Raw genomic sequence first — 16,447 nt, 5'->3', positions numbered from 1 at the left:
GCCGAGTGGTTAAGGCGATGGACTTGAAATCCATTGGGGTAACCCGCGTGAGTTCAAACCTCACAGCTGTCGACACTTTTGCGATTTGTTCGTCAGATACTTGAAACAATCAGGTTGCTGTTGGTCAAACGTGTTGTTGAACCGATGGTTCGCAACGCGGTTGATAAAACAAATTTGATGGTCACTGTTACTGTATGACTTCCTCACGCCCGATAATGTACGCACATGAAGCTCGCCCACTGTCTAACTCGTCACAACCTACCTTTCCACGTTGACGCTTGGATGTTTCTGCTGGTTTCTCCCCTCCGAATTGCTGCGCTCATATCAAATAAATTAAACAACTCACCGTCGCCTTCCTTGCCGCTTGATCGTTTGCTGTCCTTGACCGTCGCTCCAAGAGACGAAGTACGCGTACTTGTTCATTCCACGGCTCGAAAGCCACGAAAGCCACTGAGTGTGTATACTTGAGTGTCCCCCTTTCCTTGTTTGATCTACAGGATGGCGTGCAGACTCACGCGCTGCTCGTCGTCGAGTGATACGCGGTGAGCCAGCACCACGTCTTCCGATCGTTCGGTCTCGGGGACATACGCGGGCGTAGATGACGACCGACGATAGAAGGCGTTCGGGTCGCTGACACGGGACACCTTGCCGGAGTATCGGGGCTGGTGGCTGCCGTACATGAGGTTGGTGTCGCTGCGGCGCGAGCTCGCAATATAGCTGTGGCGAAGGTGCGGGTCGCTGCGGGGGTCGCTGCGACGAGCACCAGCAGAGCTTCGACGAAGGTACGGGGCCATGTCACTCGGACGCAGCTGGTTCAGGTCGCTCGAGCGCACAGTCGAGGAACCGCTGCCGTACGAGCCGTTCTCGCCGAAGGAGCCGTGAGAGCCACGCGAACCACGAGCGGCGGCAGCAGCGCCATAGGCCTGGAAGAACTTTTGCATTTCGAAGCTCAAGCGGCCATCGGTGCCACCGCTAGAGCGCGGCGTGGACGACGCCGTCAGGGTGTTACCCACTCCGCTCTGGTAAAACTTGTCCATGTCTCCCAGATCAATGACCGAGCGCACACTCGAGGCCGTGGTGGTCTGTGAGGCGTACGAGAAGTTGGACGCGATCGAGCGAGGCGACGAGAGACCACCTGAGGACGCGTAGCTGTTCGAACGACGACGAATCGGACCCGAAGAGCGGCGCGACGAGGACACACCCTCAGGCGGCAGTTCACCAGCAATATCGGCGGCCTCGCCGTTGACGTTCGAGGACGATGCGCCGAGGTTGTTGCTGCTGCGACGAGACGATTCGGGGCGCTCCAAGTGACGTGACCGGTTAGAAGACATCGACGACCTAGGAACGTAGTCCACGTACCCCGCAAGACGGTCTTCCTCATCTTCTTCAGTAAACGAGCCTTGGACTTCACGGCGACCAACAAGAGTGCTGGCGTCCGCCTCGATAAAGTCAAAGTACTGCGTCTTCTGGATCCAACCCTCAGGGATAGCGTCCAAGCCGTCCTGGGCAGCGAAGCAGGCACCAATGAACATGGCGCGACGGCAAGTACGTCCACCGCCGATGATGTTCTCGCGCACAGCAGTAGGGTAATCATTGAGCACAAACAGCGGCTGAAGCACCGCGTGGAAACCACCAGGGAGTGAGCCACGGTTGCCAAACTTCTGGATAGCCTCGTAGCTAGGCAGCTGCGACTTGGTAAAGGCCTTGAAGATGACCTTGCGCTGCTTGACACTGAGGCGCTCCGTGCGGATACTCATTCGCATGGCCTGCAGCACCGAGGCGCCTAGAATGACCTGCTCCAGAACAAACGCAGCCACCAGTGCGGCATCACGAACTCGAGTTCCAACGTAGAACACCTTGACCAGCTCGTCCACCTTAGTGAAAAGTTGGTTGGTACCGGCGTACAACGCCACAACGATCGGGATCAACGACAGCACATCGATAGACCGGCACTTGACTGCACAGTGGGGCCAGCCCTTGCCTGAGTGTACGCGCTTGATGAACGCCCTTGACGACGCACTCAACAGCCGGTGGTCGTTCTTGAACCCCCAGTACGCGTCCTTAGCCAGCTGCGAGCCGTGAATATGTCCGCGCCGAGCGATGCACTGCAGCAGGATGCGCGCCTCAAAGCCTGTGGACGACTCCATCCTGGTGCGGGCGCCCTTCTTGTCGCTACCGTCTGCCGTGTCGTAGAGGCCACAGAAGGCCGGGTCGAAGTCCAGCCGAAGCAGATTGGGGATGGTCTTCTCCGGGTGCGAGACACCGTTGAGTGACGTCGAGGCCGCGTCGGCCACGAAGCCGCCGATGAGCGCGGCCAAGGCTCGTCGTCGGGCCGCCGCACTGAGCGGCAAGTCGAGCGTGGCGCTGGGCAGGGGGCGCTCCACGGCCTGCACGAACTCGGGTGTGGTGGCCGTGAAGCGGTAGAAGCGCTTCTTGTTGTACTCGAACTTGGTCTCCTTCTCCACCTTTTCGATGTAGCGGTGCGACATCAGGCCCTGGCCCTTGCGGACGGCCTCGGCGACGCTCTTGGCCTCCATCTGCTCGAGCATCCAGTCAACAGCCTCCATGCCGGTGAAGCAGTCCCTGTACTTCTTGAAGAGGTGACGGCGACGGTCTCCTGTGGCCACGTTCTGCTTCATGCGCGCGGCCAGGCGCAGCAACGCCTCCTCCTGTTCGGCCTCCTGGTCTCCGTTAGCGGCCGAGGACTCGGGCACGCGCTCCACGGCCGTGGGCATGGAGAACTGCATGGCTGGCATGTACGCAGAGCTACAGGACTCTACGTCGATTGACCCGCGGTCCGAAGTGGAAATGCTTGCGCCTCGGCCGCGCGAAACGAGCGAGTTCGGTCGAGAAGGCGACAGGCGGGCGAGTCTCTGCGCCCGACGCTGCAAAGAGGAGAGTGCGATCGCGGAAGAGCAGCAGCAGCGGCGGCGCGCCGTCCAGTTGTGCGGATAAGGGCCCGTATCATACGGCGTATGGCATGGCACTCGCGCTGAAAGCCAAGCGCCTAAACAGATCGTCCAGCCGTCAACGGCCGGTGACTTGGATCCATTATAGGGACTGGCTCTTCTGGACCGACTCGCTTGTGACTCATTACGTAATGGACACAGAAAGTCTCAGATAAAGGGCGTCAACCAGCCGGGCCGGCCCCAAGCCAAGGCCGGAGCCGATGGTGGAGCCCTTCGCCGCCCCCTTCGCCGAGGCCGTGGCGAATGCAGTGAGCTCTGGTGCCGGCCGCGTGACGCAGTAACGGAGACTGCCGCCGGGCGCAGTGACCACTTCAGTGGAGAAGAGGTTGCGAATGGATAGGCAGTGGAAGTGAGGGAGCTGCAAACTGCCCTGCGGCTTGGCCGCCCGCGCGCTCTCTTGTGTGTGGCTCGTTGCGAGGTACATGTAGCTTTGTACGGAGAAAGACGAGCCCGCGCGGCTTCAACGTGCCTCAATGTGGCGCTTGCCGCTTTCCACCAGTCCAGACGGGCACTTTGGTCGGAGCGGTGTGTGGGCCGCAACGGAGTTTGTGCCTTTCACCCGAGTGGCCGGCGCCGGTCCGACTCGAAATGAGCGTGGGGCAGCCACCGCGCTGCGGCCCGCGGGCGGCGCAAACTGGAATGGCCGCTGCTACTCACGCGGCGAGGCCGAGATGGCTGCGCTCGCTTGACAAGATCTGCAAACCCGGACTTGTCTTGAGACTAGCAGATTGGGCTGGATGCAGACTCCCGCCGGCATGGGTAAATATGCAATCGCTGCGTTGTTCTCGGCGATCGTGAGACTATCCAGTTGGTCTTGTCCTGCAGACCCGCGATCTCTCTGTCGCTGCGCTTCGTTGCTCCGCGCGGCTTTCTTGCCTGATGCTTCGACGCCGCCGAAGTGAGTGACTCACTCAACGAGCACCCGCTGTTGCAGGGTGTAATAGCTGCTGCTGACTGCTGGCGTTGCCCCCTGCTGTTGCGCTGACGGGCTGGCGAGCTGAGCTGACCGTCAGGCTCGTTACCGACGGCGGCGCCGTCAACATCTTTCTGCCCGCAACAGCCGAGCGTCCTCTACATCGTCATTAGCGAATGCTGGGCCGGAATACAGTAGCCTCGCGCCATTAGCGTCGGCCGTGCTGTTGCGTTGATCAGCGCGTGCAGTCACTAAGGTCGCCGCCACGGTCTGCCGCGCTTTGATCCATTACTCCTCGCGCTTGTCGAGACATTGACGACCATGGTCCCACCTCGCGCGGCGATGGCACAACCTACAACTTCAACAAGGGCAACTTAGTCGAGTCGCGACGAGCGTGGTGTGTCTGTGTGTGTATTATCAGCATTTAACGATGGCAAAGAGCACTCTACTCTATATCTGCGCTGCCGTGAAGCGGTAGAACCGCTTGGGGTCGTCGTCGAACTCGGCGGCGCCGTCGACCTGCTCGAGCATCCCTCGGCCGAGCAGCGTCTGGCATTTGCGCACAGCCTCGCCGGCGTCTCGCGCCTGCTTGCGCTCCAGCATCCAATGGACAGCTTCGTGGCCGGCGAAGCACTTGGGGAACTTCTTGATGAGACTGCGGTTCCGAGTGCCGGTCGTCAAACTCGCCTGCATGCTGGCGCAGAGCGCCATCGGACTGAGCTCCCTCTCCGTCCCAGGCTCGTCCCTCGACTCGTTCGGCTCGACCACGAGGTCCACGGCCGACGTCTTGGAGCACAGCGAGCCCATGCTTGAGAGTGTGTGAGTAAATTTCAGCTTTCGCTTCCTGGGATCAGCGCGGGCGACTTTGTCCCCGGCGAGTTACCATACGATCGATTCTCTCCTCCTCCGGACGTATGCGAGCTGGCTTTTGCTGACTAGCATCCGCCGCTTCGCATGCCGCGCCTCCCACACAAGTTCGCGGGGACCATGCGGCATGAGACAGCAAGAGCATCTTGATCACCTACTTGATGTGCACCAAGTCGATGCGCATCGTCGAGCCACCCGTTCTCGTCTCTATTGTACGCATAAGAGTCTCTAGTGCGCTGCCCTACCAGTCTCCATGGCCATCGCTATTAGCACGGATCGCTACCGAAGTCGTCATCGTCGATGCGCACACGCGCGATGAAGTCCTCTCCGAGCAGCGGCTCGCCGCCCGGGACATGCAGACGCACCACGAAGTGCTCCTCCCACTGCTCCAGGCACGTGTCATCCATGATCGGGATGGTCACCAGCTTGGACGTCTCCCCGGCAGCGAACGTCACCTCGCCCGCGCTTTGCTGGTAGTCGCCGCAGTTCATGCGCTGAGTGGACGGCACCATGAGGCAGGCTGCAAACCTCAACGCGTCCACCCCCACTGCGGACCGGTCTTCCGTCGCGTAGCCAATGGTGAGAGGTCGAGACAAGTTGCTCGTCGCTGTCGAGCGCGACAGCGTAAGCCCCACCAGGCCGTCAGGGTTCCCTTCGATGCAGGAAAACCACGGGTTCGTGAACTTCACGCCGGCAACGGACAGATCGTACGCAAACGCTCGACCGGATTGCAGTAGCACCGGAGATATCGAGAACCCTGGTGCCCCTACCACCAAGTCACTGCCGTCCATATGCAGAGCAGCACCGAAGCGAGACTGTCGCTGCTTTTGAGGATACTGCATCTTCGCCACCTCCTTGGGGGCCCACGTTGGTGTGCGCAGCAGCACGCCTGCACCATCACGTACTTCATCTGAGCGTCGGAACACGTAGATGCTCCCCACCTGCTCCATTGCTGCGAGTCCTTCGTTGCTCACGTCGAGGCCGTCGCTCAGCACGTGCTCGATCGAGTTGTTGGCATCTACGCCACGCTGGCCAGGCGCAGAGACAACCGCGATACCTTGGGTGTCGTCTACAGCGACGCTAAACCCGAAGAGATCTTCGCTGCGCTTATCACTAGCAGCAAGGCGAGCTTGGAACTCCCACACGCAGTACCAATGATTCAGGCCGTCACACTTGGCAGTTGGAAACGCTGTGCCTGGGGCGCGGCGACGGAATGTATAGGCAGCACCAGCCTTAGAGGTCGACGATTGCGCTACTCGCGTAGCTCCCCACGAAAAGCGCACGTCGTCGAAATTGATGTGACCCCATACAACGTTGCTAGATGCATCAACCACACGTATCTGTGCCGAGCGGTTCTGAAAGGCACTCAAGTCCCAAGTGACTTTCTGCATGCTTTCCTGGCATCGACCTGTGGCTCTCAGCTTTGACGTAGCGGTCACGGGTCGGATGCTGTCCGCCGTCGAAGTAGCAACAGTTCCGTCAGCAGAAACTTCGACAGCAACCTGTTCAGCTGCCACCGACTCTGCAATTGCGGCAGGCTGGCCGTCGATCAGCAGCTCCACGTATACGAAGCGAACGTCGCAGCCACCACCGACGCGAAACGACATCCACTGCCCCTCAATCGTGAAGGGTAGAGATGTGAGCGTTCCTTGCGGGCCGTCTCCTTGGGTAGAACCCGCGGAGATACTTGCGCTCGGTAGTTTGTAGTTCGGTGCACGGCACAACTCATCGTTGGCGAAAGAACACATCTGAGCTGCCACTTGAGTTGCTGTTGTCGCCTTCCCTGCCCCTGGGCGCGACTCAAATGTACCCACCCAGTAGCGGCCTTCGTGTTGCGCGCGTTGGCCTCGGGGCGAAGCACCTGGGGTTCCGCCTTGTCTGTAAGTATTGATACGGGCATAGCTATTGTCGCCATACGTAGGTTGTAGATCGAAAGCGGTGCCAGTGGTCACCCACCCTGTTAGATCACCAGTCTCGAAATCCCAAGTTGTGGTTGTGAAAGCGCTTGATCCGGCAGCACCCACGATCGCCTGCTCACCGCTGAGCCCAACGCTAATGCCAAACTGATCTCCAGGATTGCCATCGGGGGCCGTGACCCTTGTTTGTTGCTTCCAGCTCGTACCAATAGCCACAACCTCCGAAACCAGAATTTGACGCGCAGGATCCGCGATGAAAGTGCTACTGAAAGGTTTGCACGTAGTGCATCCGTTACCCGACCATGATGGACTCATCACTGGCACCGACACTATTTCCCCGATGAACGTTACGCTCCACGTAAAGCCCTGGTCAATTGACCCGGTGCGACCGACTTCAAGCAGCCTGAATCCTAAGGCCTCGATAGTCGATCCATCTCCGTCTTGGCCATTTGTGCCTTCTAGTGCCGCCTTTACCTCTGCAGCCGTAGCACCATAGTTAATTGCGCGTGTGATCCCTGTAATCCCGCGACGTGTGGCCGTTAACCTGAAAGTGCCGCTTGTAAGGGGGCTGCTCGTGCGCAGAACAACCTTTTGCTCCTGGGCCTCGATGTAGAAAACGTAGGCGGCACCTTTAGCAAAGTAGCGGCGGTCGAAGTCTGCGCTGTAGTATTGTTGCATTGTGAAAGCACCCGCATCCGAGAACGGGGCCCCGACGATGATTGTCCGGCGATCCATATCCAGGGCGTATCCGAAGGCATACGTTTGTTCAACAGTCCGCTCCAGGATTTGATATTGCACGCGGTCACTTGCGCGGAGTGTCGACACGAGGCTCCAAAAGCCATTTGTGCCTCGATGATACACATACACCCTTTCAAGCCCGGACGCTCCGACAACGGCCACATCCCCAAAAATTGTCACGGCTTTTGTGCCGGCATAGTTGTGGTTGATGTCGTCTGTGGGTAGCGTTGGCTCATCGAGCCGTATCTCCTGAGCCCACCTAGCTGTGGGTGTTAAACCATCCCTACTATAGAGATAAATGTATGCTGCGTCCGCACCAGGGGCACCGACAATGGCACGGACTGGGCCGAGACTTCCATCGATAGCAACGGAAGCTCCAAACTTCATATCCGGTGCGCAGTCGGACGGGAAAATCGTAGCGTCACGCTCCCAAAAGCCACTACGACGAACGAAAAAGTGCACAGCCCCACACTTCACGCCTCCACTAGATATTTCTGAAGGTGCACCAACAGCAGCCACGTTACCAGCGTTGAAAACGCTCACAGAAGTACTGAACTCGCACTGCACCTGGGCTAGGGAGGGATCTGGGTTTAAGTGTGCCAGATAAGACCGTGCACCGCTTCCACCATCCCCGTTATCCTTAATTGTAAGTGTAGACCAAAGATCTCCTGTAACGCTGGGCCAGATGCCAGGTAGTGACAGACGCATCATTATCGTCTCATCTGGGTTTTCTACCACGTAATCGCTCGTCGTCTGCACAGTAAATGTGTGCGCTAAATCATCTACACCGTCAAAATAAAGCTCTCCTGAGCTCGATGAATAATCCGACGTGCCAGCATAGTCAAATAGTGCATCTACCCATAGTGATCGGCGCTCACTGCTGCCGTAGAACTGGTTGCGGCCATTGGCCGTCCCAACAGAATTGGCACCGAGCCATCGTCCGTTGCCTATCTGTGGGAACGGTTCTTGGCCCATCACATCTTTCGCAAAGAACACCCACGCGGAGCCCTGCCGGCCAGCAGCATCGAGACTCGACATCTTTCTATATGGACCGATATGGGGAATCACTGGGACATACGTTTGAGATCCCGATTGCCGGTCCGAGAAAGCATCGCCTGTGTCATAGTCAATGTAGAGTTGAGGGGCAGTCGAAACGTCCACTGCACAAAACCCTCCGGAGCGACTACATCGCTGTACTGTCACGTCGAAACTGTCGCCTTCTAGCACAGTGTAATTCTTAGACGAAAAGCGCAGGGACATAATTCCCAGGTCTGAGACGAACGCACCTCCAGAATTGGTGCCGGATACATACGTGTCTAGATTGGGAGCTCCAATAACTGCGGTGCGTTTGTCAATCGCAACTGCTGACCCAAACCAAGCAAAATATTGCTTTTCTCGAGGGAAAAACGAAGCTTGCTCGGTCCACTTTCCATTGGCATCTCGAGTAAACACGTATGCACTTCCTCGCAGCACGGGAGCTAATCGATTAATCCATTTAACAGTAACATCACCGCCTGAAAGCTGTGTAGTGTCAGCGTCAAGAAGCGGCACTTCCCCTGAACTACCCGCAAAGGTCACATACCAAGTGTATCCGTTAGCCGTACTCGGGCCATCACGCAGCACAATCACATTTGTTAGCTCAAAATCGGTTTCCAAAATTGCTTGTAAACCTGAGGAAGTGATGTCGCACGCAATCAGTCGTGTCTGCACCCGAGTCAATGTTGCCACCTTTGTTGGGTCTTCACCGGCGCTTGAGCGCAAGAAACTTAATGCGAACGAGCCTCCTAGGGTATTTCCGCTGGTCTCACTTTCTGGTACACTCGTGGTGATAGCCTGCACCGCCTTCCGAATAGTACGCTCACCCTCGTATAGCTCGTGTGCTCCCACAATTATCGTATCTTTTGCTACAGCTACGCTTGTACCAAATCGATCGCGCGCGCGTGTATCTGACCCATACAAACCTTGTTGTAGCACGAAGAAGATGTCAGTGCTACTTCGACGAACAAACACGAGCACTACGCCACTATCTACAGCGTCCGGCATGCCAGTACGTTGATATGTATGCCGATGCGCACTAACCACCAGCGTATATGTTGAAAGCATATCCAAATCCAACGCATTTCCAAAGCGATCTCCAGGTTGCATTTCTGGAGTCACCGTCAACAACATTTGGCGGCTTTGGAAATAGCCTCCTACCAGATCAAACACGAAAGCGGCACCGCTGCTGGACGCATATCCGGGTGCACCTACGACTACAGTCATAGTGCCACTCCCAGAAATTGCTACAGCTTCTCCAAATCTGTCGCCACTCGTGATCACATTAGGAGCTGCGCTGAGTGTTTGAAAAAGTACCCACTTATCAACACCGTTGAACTGATAGACGAATGCGCGTCCTTCTTCGTTAAAAGCGCCAGGCGACCCCACAACTGCGAACAGATCGGCGAATGCAACCGCCGCACCATACTCACGCACACTTCCAATCACCTCAGCTGGCGGAGCTAACTTGGTGTACTCCGACCATGTACTTTGAACCTGATCGCGTGTGAAGACGTAGGCCGCACCGCATTGCATTCCCTTTGCACTTGCACCATCACTTCGAAATGTGCCTGCAGCATACTCATGCATTTGAGCGACTCCAGGGCCTCCCAGTTTTGTCAGCGCACTCGGGTCAACAGCAAGATCGGGGATGTTACCAGAGTCATCCCCTAGATCCCCCGCTCGCAACGTAAGGTCGATTTCAATTCCTGCACATAATGCGTTGAATGTCGTGTCGATCTGAACTTCACCGTAGTCCACCGACATCACATCTGCAATTACCGATTGCAGCTCCTGCATATTTGCGTCGAATGGAACCGGATCCGATGCTTTTCCTCTGAAAATAAAGCGCAAGTAACCTCCGTCGGCACTGCACAGGAGCGATTGTCTCTCGAAATCACCAAAGATGGCTGCAGCTGGAGCACCTACGAGCAAGGTGTTGCCCTTCACGCTTACGCTTGACCCAAACAAATCACCACCGCGAGTGTCATGTCCTTCGATGGTGCCACCTTGCTGCTTCCAATCATTATTACCTCTGGTAAAAACAGCAACCATACCAGCCGATCCACCTGGAAGACCTGCATTGGTACCTAAACCGTCTGCAGTTAAAGACGATGGTTCATAGCCCCCAACTTGTACAACTACACGCGCATTTGTCCCCTTTAAATTTGTCGTTACGGGCACAAGCGCAGGTAGGTTTCCAGACGTATCCACCACAGGTCCATAATCGTTTCTAGTATTAACCTGAACGAAGGTCACCGTCCAAGAGTATCCGCCATATACATTCATTGACGTTGAACGCTGGACAGTTACATCGTTCACCGACACAAGACTCTCCAGTGCGATCTCAACATCATGATCACTTGCACTCACCGCAATATCGTTTGTTTCATCAGTTGGGAAAATGTCCGTTCGGAAACGAAGCCGGAATACTCCCGACAAACGGCCTTGGCCGTTGCGCTCCGTTCGGACAGTGACGCCTGCACCATTGCCTGTGAGCAGTACACCCTGAGGGAGCAGTTGAGGTACATCATATAGTGCATCACTTGCCGTAAATGTAACACTCCAAGTGTAGGTATTCATCGAACCTGGCGGTGAACGCGAAATACTCCAGACGTCAAGCTGCAAATCTTGCGTCAAAATTGTCGATAGCTCCGCTTCATCAACGTTGTACTTGATGTTTCTTGTAATGAAATTACTCAACTGAAGTGTCATGGTCCCCCCAAGCGTAGTAGAGGGAACCGAGATAACCGCAGCGTTTCCGCCTCTACCATCTCCGATAGTAGACAGCCGACCAGTTAGCTGACTGCTTGCCACGGTCAACGCGTTTAAGGGGCCTTCTACATACAGGAATGTGATGCTCCATACATACCCGTTGCTACAAGCACAATAGGTATTTGGCTCCCGAGACACGCTAATAGTCTGAAGTCCAAAACCTAAATCCATTTCCAGCGCTACACTTAATTGTATGGGGTCAGCGTTGTAGGCCAGGCGACGTGTAGGACCAATAAAATCTAGCTTCATATAAAACCAACCACCAATCGTCTCACCAGGAGCGGCCGAGCTTGTAAGAACCTGTATCGCTGGTTGTTGCTGTGCGATAGTTTGGATAACCTGGATTTCATTAACGTAGTTCGTAGCGTCTCCGAGAGCTGTGATGATCTGCACAGCAGATACGGGTTCACTTGCGCCAGGTCCACCGAGCACAAGTGTGTCTCCGTCCACGTCGACACTCGAACCAAGACAATCACCACTAGCGTAGGGTGAGCTACGCAAACCATAGACAGCTGAAGAAAGCACATCAAAGTCCGCACTAGTCTCCAGCATCGTTTGGTCATACTGCGCGCTGAAATTCACGCGGTAATCGAAGCCTAATCGATTCACCACAAGGTCTGTGAAGGTAGCTATTCCGTAGATGACAGGCTTGACAGTGTCACCTAACAGTCTACCGCCAGGTGGATTCAAATGCAAATCTACGCTTTGAGTTGGGGCTACATTCGGGTCGGCGGTACACGTTAGAATGCGAGCTCCGTTAAGCTCCAGAGCAGTTGTGTCAGCATAATCCAGCGCGATAGCGGTATCTCCCGTCTTAATCGTATATTCGAAACGCAGTACCGTACCGGGACTTCCACTCACGTAAACACCATAGCGTGTAATTGTGGTTGCTGGAGAGACCGACACCGACGACACCGGAGTAGGCTGATAACGTAACCTCGGGGTTGGCCCTTGTATCCCCAAAGCGCCTCTATCAATCACGACGCACGAGCTGAAAGTCACCTCCATTACCACCGTCTGAAAGACCTTGTAAAGACCGTCAGGAGACACAAACTGGGTCGATAAGATGCTGGGTTTGCGTCCATTCACTTGGAGGTTTTTGTTAAAGCTGAGACTACCTTGTGTAAAAGGATAAGGAAGGGTGACATCCACCACTGTCGTTGGGTTTGTTGACAGGAGCAAGATTGCCGTTGGAATTGTATCACTCACACTAGTAGTCGCATCAAGCGAATGATGATCCACATACTCCATATCCACCGAGTAGTCTCCTTCTTGGACAGTGTAAATGAACATGAGGACCGTCGTGCCGCTGCCGCTACTGTACAGCGCCTTGCGCGCCATTGCCCCCATGTCCAACCACAAGAACGGTGCCCCTTTCACGATGACGTACTCACTGAAGGATACGGTAATAGTGATCTGATCACCGCATCGGTAGAGTCCATTGGCGGTTGTTGAAGAAACACCCAGGACGGTAGGGACCGTGTTACCGTTGACCTTAAGTGATACTCCAAGAGGTACTGGAACGGGAAGTGCCAGCACAGCATCTGTCGTTGGGGTAGTTGAAAACCGCTTAATGGAAGACTGACCACTGTTCAGCGTCAATGAATTTTGGTCCAAATACGCAAGGTCGGTTGCTGCATCTCCAACTTCCACAACGTATCTGAAAAGCAACAACGTGCGATCATTATTTGCGTATCCTCGACACAACACAGGGTTTCCCCCCTTCAGGGTGTTAAGTAATAGCAATGGCGCCTTATCAGGGTACGCATTGGGTGGAGGATCGATAAAGACCTCGCGATCCATCTTCACCACGAGGTCAATAACGTCCCCGACAACGAATACACCACCATTTACTGTAGGGGCTGTTGTGACTGCGTATACACTCACCACCTGAGGTGCACTTGTGTCAACCATGATGTTGGCAGGAATCAGACTAATTCCTGATAACGAAATAGTCGCAGGCTGCCCGTTGTAATTGATAATTTGGCAAGCCGGTGCATTGCACAGTATGGCGTTGTCGTCAAACTTATCCAGGGCTACCGTTGATTCACCAGATTGAACGATATACAAGAAGACCAGCGTGCGCGTGGAGCTACCAATGGCGTATGGTACGATGGTACCCGTATTGATCTTCAGCGAGGGGGGAGCTGTGCCAGATAGTGCCACTTCATCCGAAAAGACGACAGACAATGTGACAACTTGTTTTGTGCCGTACGACCCCGAGCCTACGTCTGCCGTAAAGTTTGTGATATTGGTTACAAAGTTGAGAGCTCGATCCACAATTATTTGCGGGCTCAAGGCAGGCGGGTCCGGCAACATCAAGTAAGCGTCAAGTGTGGGGGCCATCGAGGTTCGTCGGATCGTTCCACCGTTAAGCACTAAAGCCGAACGCGAGCGGTAGTTAGCTCCATTTGGTGCTCGATCGCCCAAGCTCACGATGTAAGAGAACAACAGCGACAGGGACCCATTTCCTGACTTGTATACGGCTTGACGATTCTGGTCCCCCACTGCCATCAGCAGAGACGGGGTACCTTTCGTCGTATCTACAGTAACAAGCGCGGAGAAACTAATACCAATGATGACCTCATCGCCGCGGGTAACAGTTGTAGATGGTGCAGACGACACGGATGACACAGATATTCTCGTCACTGTTGGAGGGAGTCCATCAATAGTCAGCTGAGCATTGTCTGACAGAGCCTTGCCAGCAAGTGTTACTGCAGACAAGGTTATCACAGCAGTTGCCCCTGCCGTCCCCGAAGATCCAACGATATTGCGGGTGATCATTCCACCATTAAGATTAAGTGCCTGGTTGTCTCGGTAGTTCAGAAAGCCGCTTCCGGCAGTGTCACCAGCAGATACCCGATAGACAAAAGTCAACACTTTCGTGCCGCTGCCCGAACTATAACCTGCAGGTCGCTTAATTGGACCGGTCTCCAGAAATAGACGCGGGTATCCCGTCACTGCCACAGGTTTGGTAAACGTGATCAAAATTTTAATCGCATCTCCGGGAGCGTAGATGCCGTTACTCGTACTGCTGGTTACGCCCACGGCCGCATCGATAGTTGGGATGGCTGTATCAATAACGATATTATTCGCGTTGGAGAGTTTTGTTGGAACCGTTGCCATTGTCACCGCCACATCAGTCGTTGGGCGCTGAGAGAAGTGCTTGATAAACCCACCGTTAACATTGATGTTAGCTGTTACGTCCAATCTCGACGCCATGTCTCCGGTTTGAACTGTGTAAATGAATACCAACACATTGGTGTTGTTTCCACCAGAAAACGCCGCGTTACGTATACTTCCTCCGCCACCGACACTGGTGAGCGCTACTGGTAGCAGCGGGCTACCGTACACCGTCACAGGCTGCGAAAATTGGACATTCAAATTAATCTGCTGCCCCGCACCATATTCACCGTCTCCTGGCGTAACGCACGTCACGGACGTGATCACTGGGGCTGTCGTATCGATCACGACCGCGCTAGTTCCAGATAGAGAATTTGCGCTGCCCAATGCCGGCAGTGTGAGAATCGGTGTTTTACCATTCCGGTCCGTGATCATGCCACCATTGAGCGATAAAGCTGTCGTGGAAGTATATTCCAAATCCACAGTGTTGTCAGTGATCACAACGTCATACTCGAAAGAAAACGTGGATGACCAAACGGTGGTGGTTGCGACTGCCACCGCTTTACCATTGGCCCCAGCCCCGTTACTTGAAGTCGCCAGCTCCAATGTTGGTGCACCCATTATGGATACCTCGTCCGAAAACGTGACTTGAACGGAGACGCGTGCACCGACACCGTAGGGCATAGGGTACGTCGAGTTAATAAACGCGTGTACATTCACAACAGTCAAAAGAGGAGCTGCAGACGTATCAACAACTATACTGGAGCTTACTGAGGCGCTGGACACCAGGGATGCTGTGACAGTTCCTGTCTCAAGGGAAGTTACCACGTTACCACCGGAGTCTAGCAGCGCCACAATCGGCTGCTCTTCGTTGGGCTGCCCATCCAAAACGCCATCTGAGAGGTTTCGCTGCAGGAACAATGACACCGGGGTTCCTGTGAGCACGTCGAACGTCGTTGAGACCTGAGATACGTCCGACTTCTTCCACGTATTCGTGCCATCCACTTTGGTGTACAGTGTAAAACAAAGAGAGTATCCATTTCCTGCTTTGTCGATTTTGAGACTACGGAAAACAGCGACACCATTCTGTACCTTAGCAGTGAGCGCATCAGTTGGCGTGAGCGTACCGCGAGAAGGATTAGCAGCAATGGTAACTCGGATGATGCTTGAACTGTCCGCCTGTAGAATATTTCCACCTGAATCAAGCAGTTTGAGTACTGGCTGGGTTAAGAAAGCCTTGCCGCCCTTGGATGTACCCGGCGAACTTGTCAAATTTAGATTGTTGCACACACCCGCTGCCACCGTGAATGGATTCGTGACCACCGTACTCCCACCTACTAGCACAAGATCCGTTGTATAACGCAGCTTGTAGGGAGACCCAGCAACGTCAATGAATGCACCTCGGAATCGAGCAATACCGCTGACAATGGAGATATTGAGAAGGCCGACCGGTTGCAACACGCCCCCCACAGGGTTTACTTCGATCTCGATCCGCACCGATCCTTCAGTTGTTGCCGTGACAAGATTGCCGCCTTTGTCTACCACACCCGCAGTTGGTTGCGGCAAAAACGGTGTGCCACCATACGCCGTACTAATATCGGCGAGAATCGCAAGCCTGTACCTGGGACCCACAACAACGTCAAAGCTTGATGTTTCTGCCCGCACGCCGTGATAGAAAGACGAGAACACCAGCGTGAAGCCAACGTTGGCCTCGTTAATGTACAACCCGGAACAACCCGCGATACCATTCACGAAAGAGAAGGCAACTCCCGTTGGGTAAACGACTGCGAAGCGAGACGGGTTATTACCGATGCTCACCGAGACCGTCCCGCTGCTTTCAGTCGTGAGAATGTTGCCGCTATCGTCGGTCAGTGCCAGTACGGGTTGGACCGATAGCGGTTCACCTGCCGTAGATACAAGCGGCTGCACCAGAACCGTCAACTGCTTGGCCAGAGCCCCCGAAGCGAGTAAATACAGGGCAAGTAGCAGCGCAACATATTTGTGCAGCGCGGCTTCGCCTCCCCATTCTGCCATCACAAGCAACAGCGAATGGGCCTGGAGGCGTCAGCCACTTGTACATCAAGAGTGCAATAAAAGATTTTGATTCGGGA

At 55.0% G+C, this 16,447-nt stretch overlaps 3 protein-coding genes across 3 annotated transcripts; all 3 read right to left on the bottom strand.

Moving 5' to 3' along the window:
* Positions 1-491: 491 nt before the first annotated feature.
* Positions 492-2,747, bottom strand: IUM83_05345 (ADP-ribosylation/Crystallin J1; the record flags this gene model as incomplete). The annotated part of the gene is made up of 1 exon (XM_067929478.1): positions 492-2,747. The coding sequence occupies one exon, from the start codon at positions 2,745-2,747 to the stop codon at positions 492-494; it is 2,256 nt and encodes a 751-aa protein (XP_067799747.1).
* A 1,585-nt stretch (positions 2,748-4,332) lies between these two features.
* IUM83_05344 (crystallin j1a-like) lies at positions 4,333-4,689 on the bottom strand (the record flags this gene model as incomplete). Its single annotated transcript, XM_067929477.1, has 1 exon — positions 4,333-4,689. The coding sequence occupies one exon, from the start codon at positions 4,687-4,689 to the stop codon at positions 4,333-4,335; it is 357 nt and encodes a 118-aa protein (XP_067799746.1).
* A 326-nt stretch (positions 4,690-5,015) lies between these two features.
* Positions 5,016-6,497, bottom strand: IUM83_05343 (uncharacterized protein; the record flags this gene model as incomplete). The annotated part of the gene is made up of 1 exon (XM_067929476.1): positions 5,016-6,497. The coding sequence occupies one exon, from the start codon at positions 6,495-6,497 to the stop codon at positions 5,016-5,018; it is 1,482 nt and encodes a 493-aa protein (XP_067799748.1).
* Between the last annotated feature and the right edge of the window lie 9,950 nt (positions 6,498-16,447).

This window comes from Phytophthora cinnamomi (assembly GCF_018691715.1).
Source record: "Phytophthora cinnamomi strain GKB4 chromosome Unknown Contig4, whole genome shotgun sequence".
Lineage (NCBI taxonomy): Eukaryota > Oomycota > Peronosporomycetes > Peronosporales > Peronosporaceae > Phytophthora > Phytophthora cinnamomi.
The sequence above is the reverse complement of the archived record's forward strand: the minus strand, read 5'-3'. Positions and strand labels throughout refer to the sequence as shown.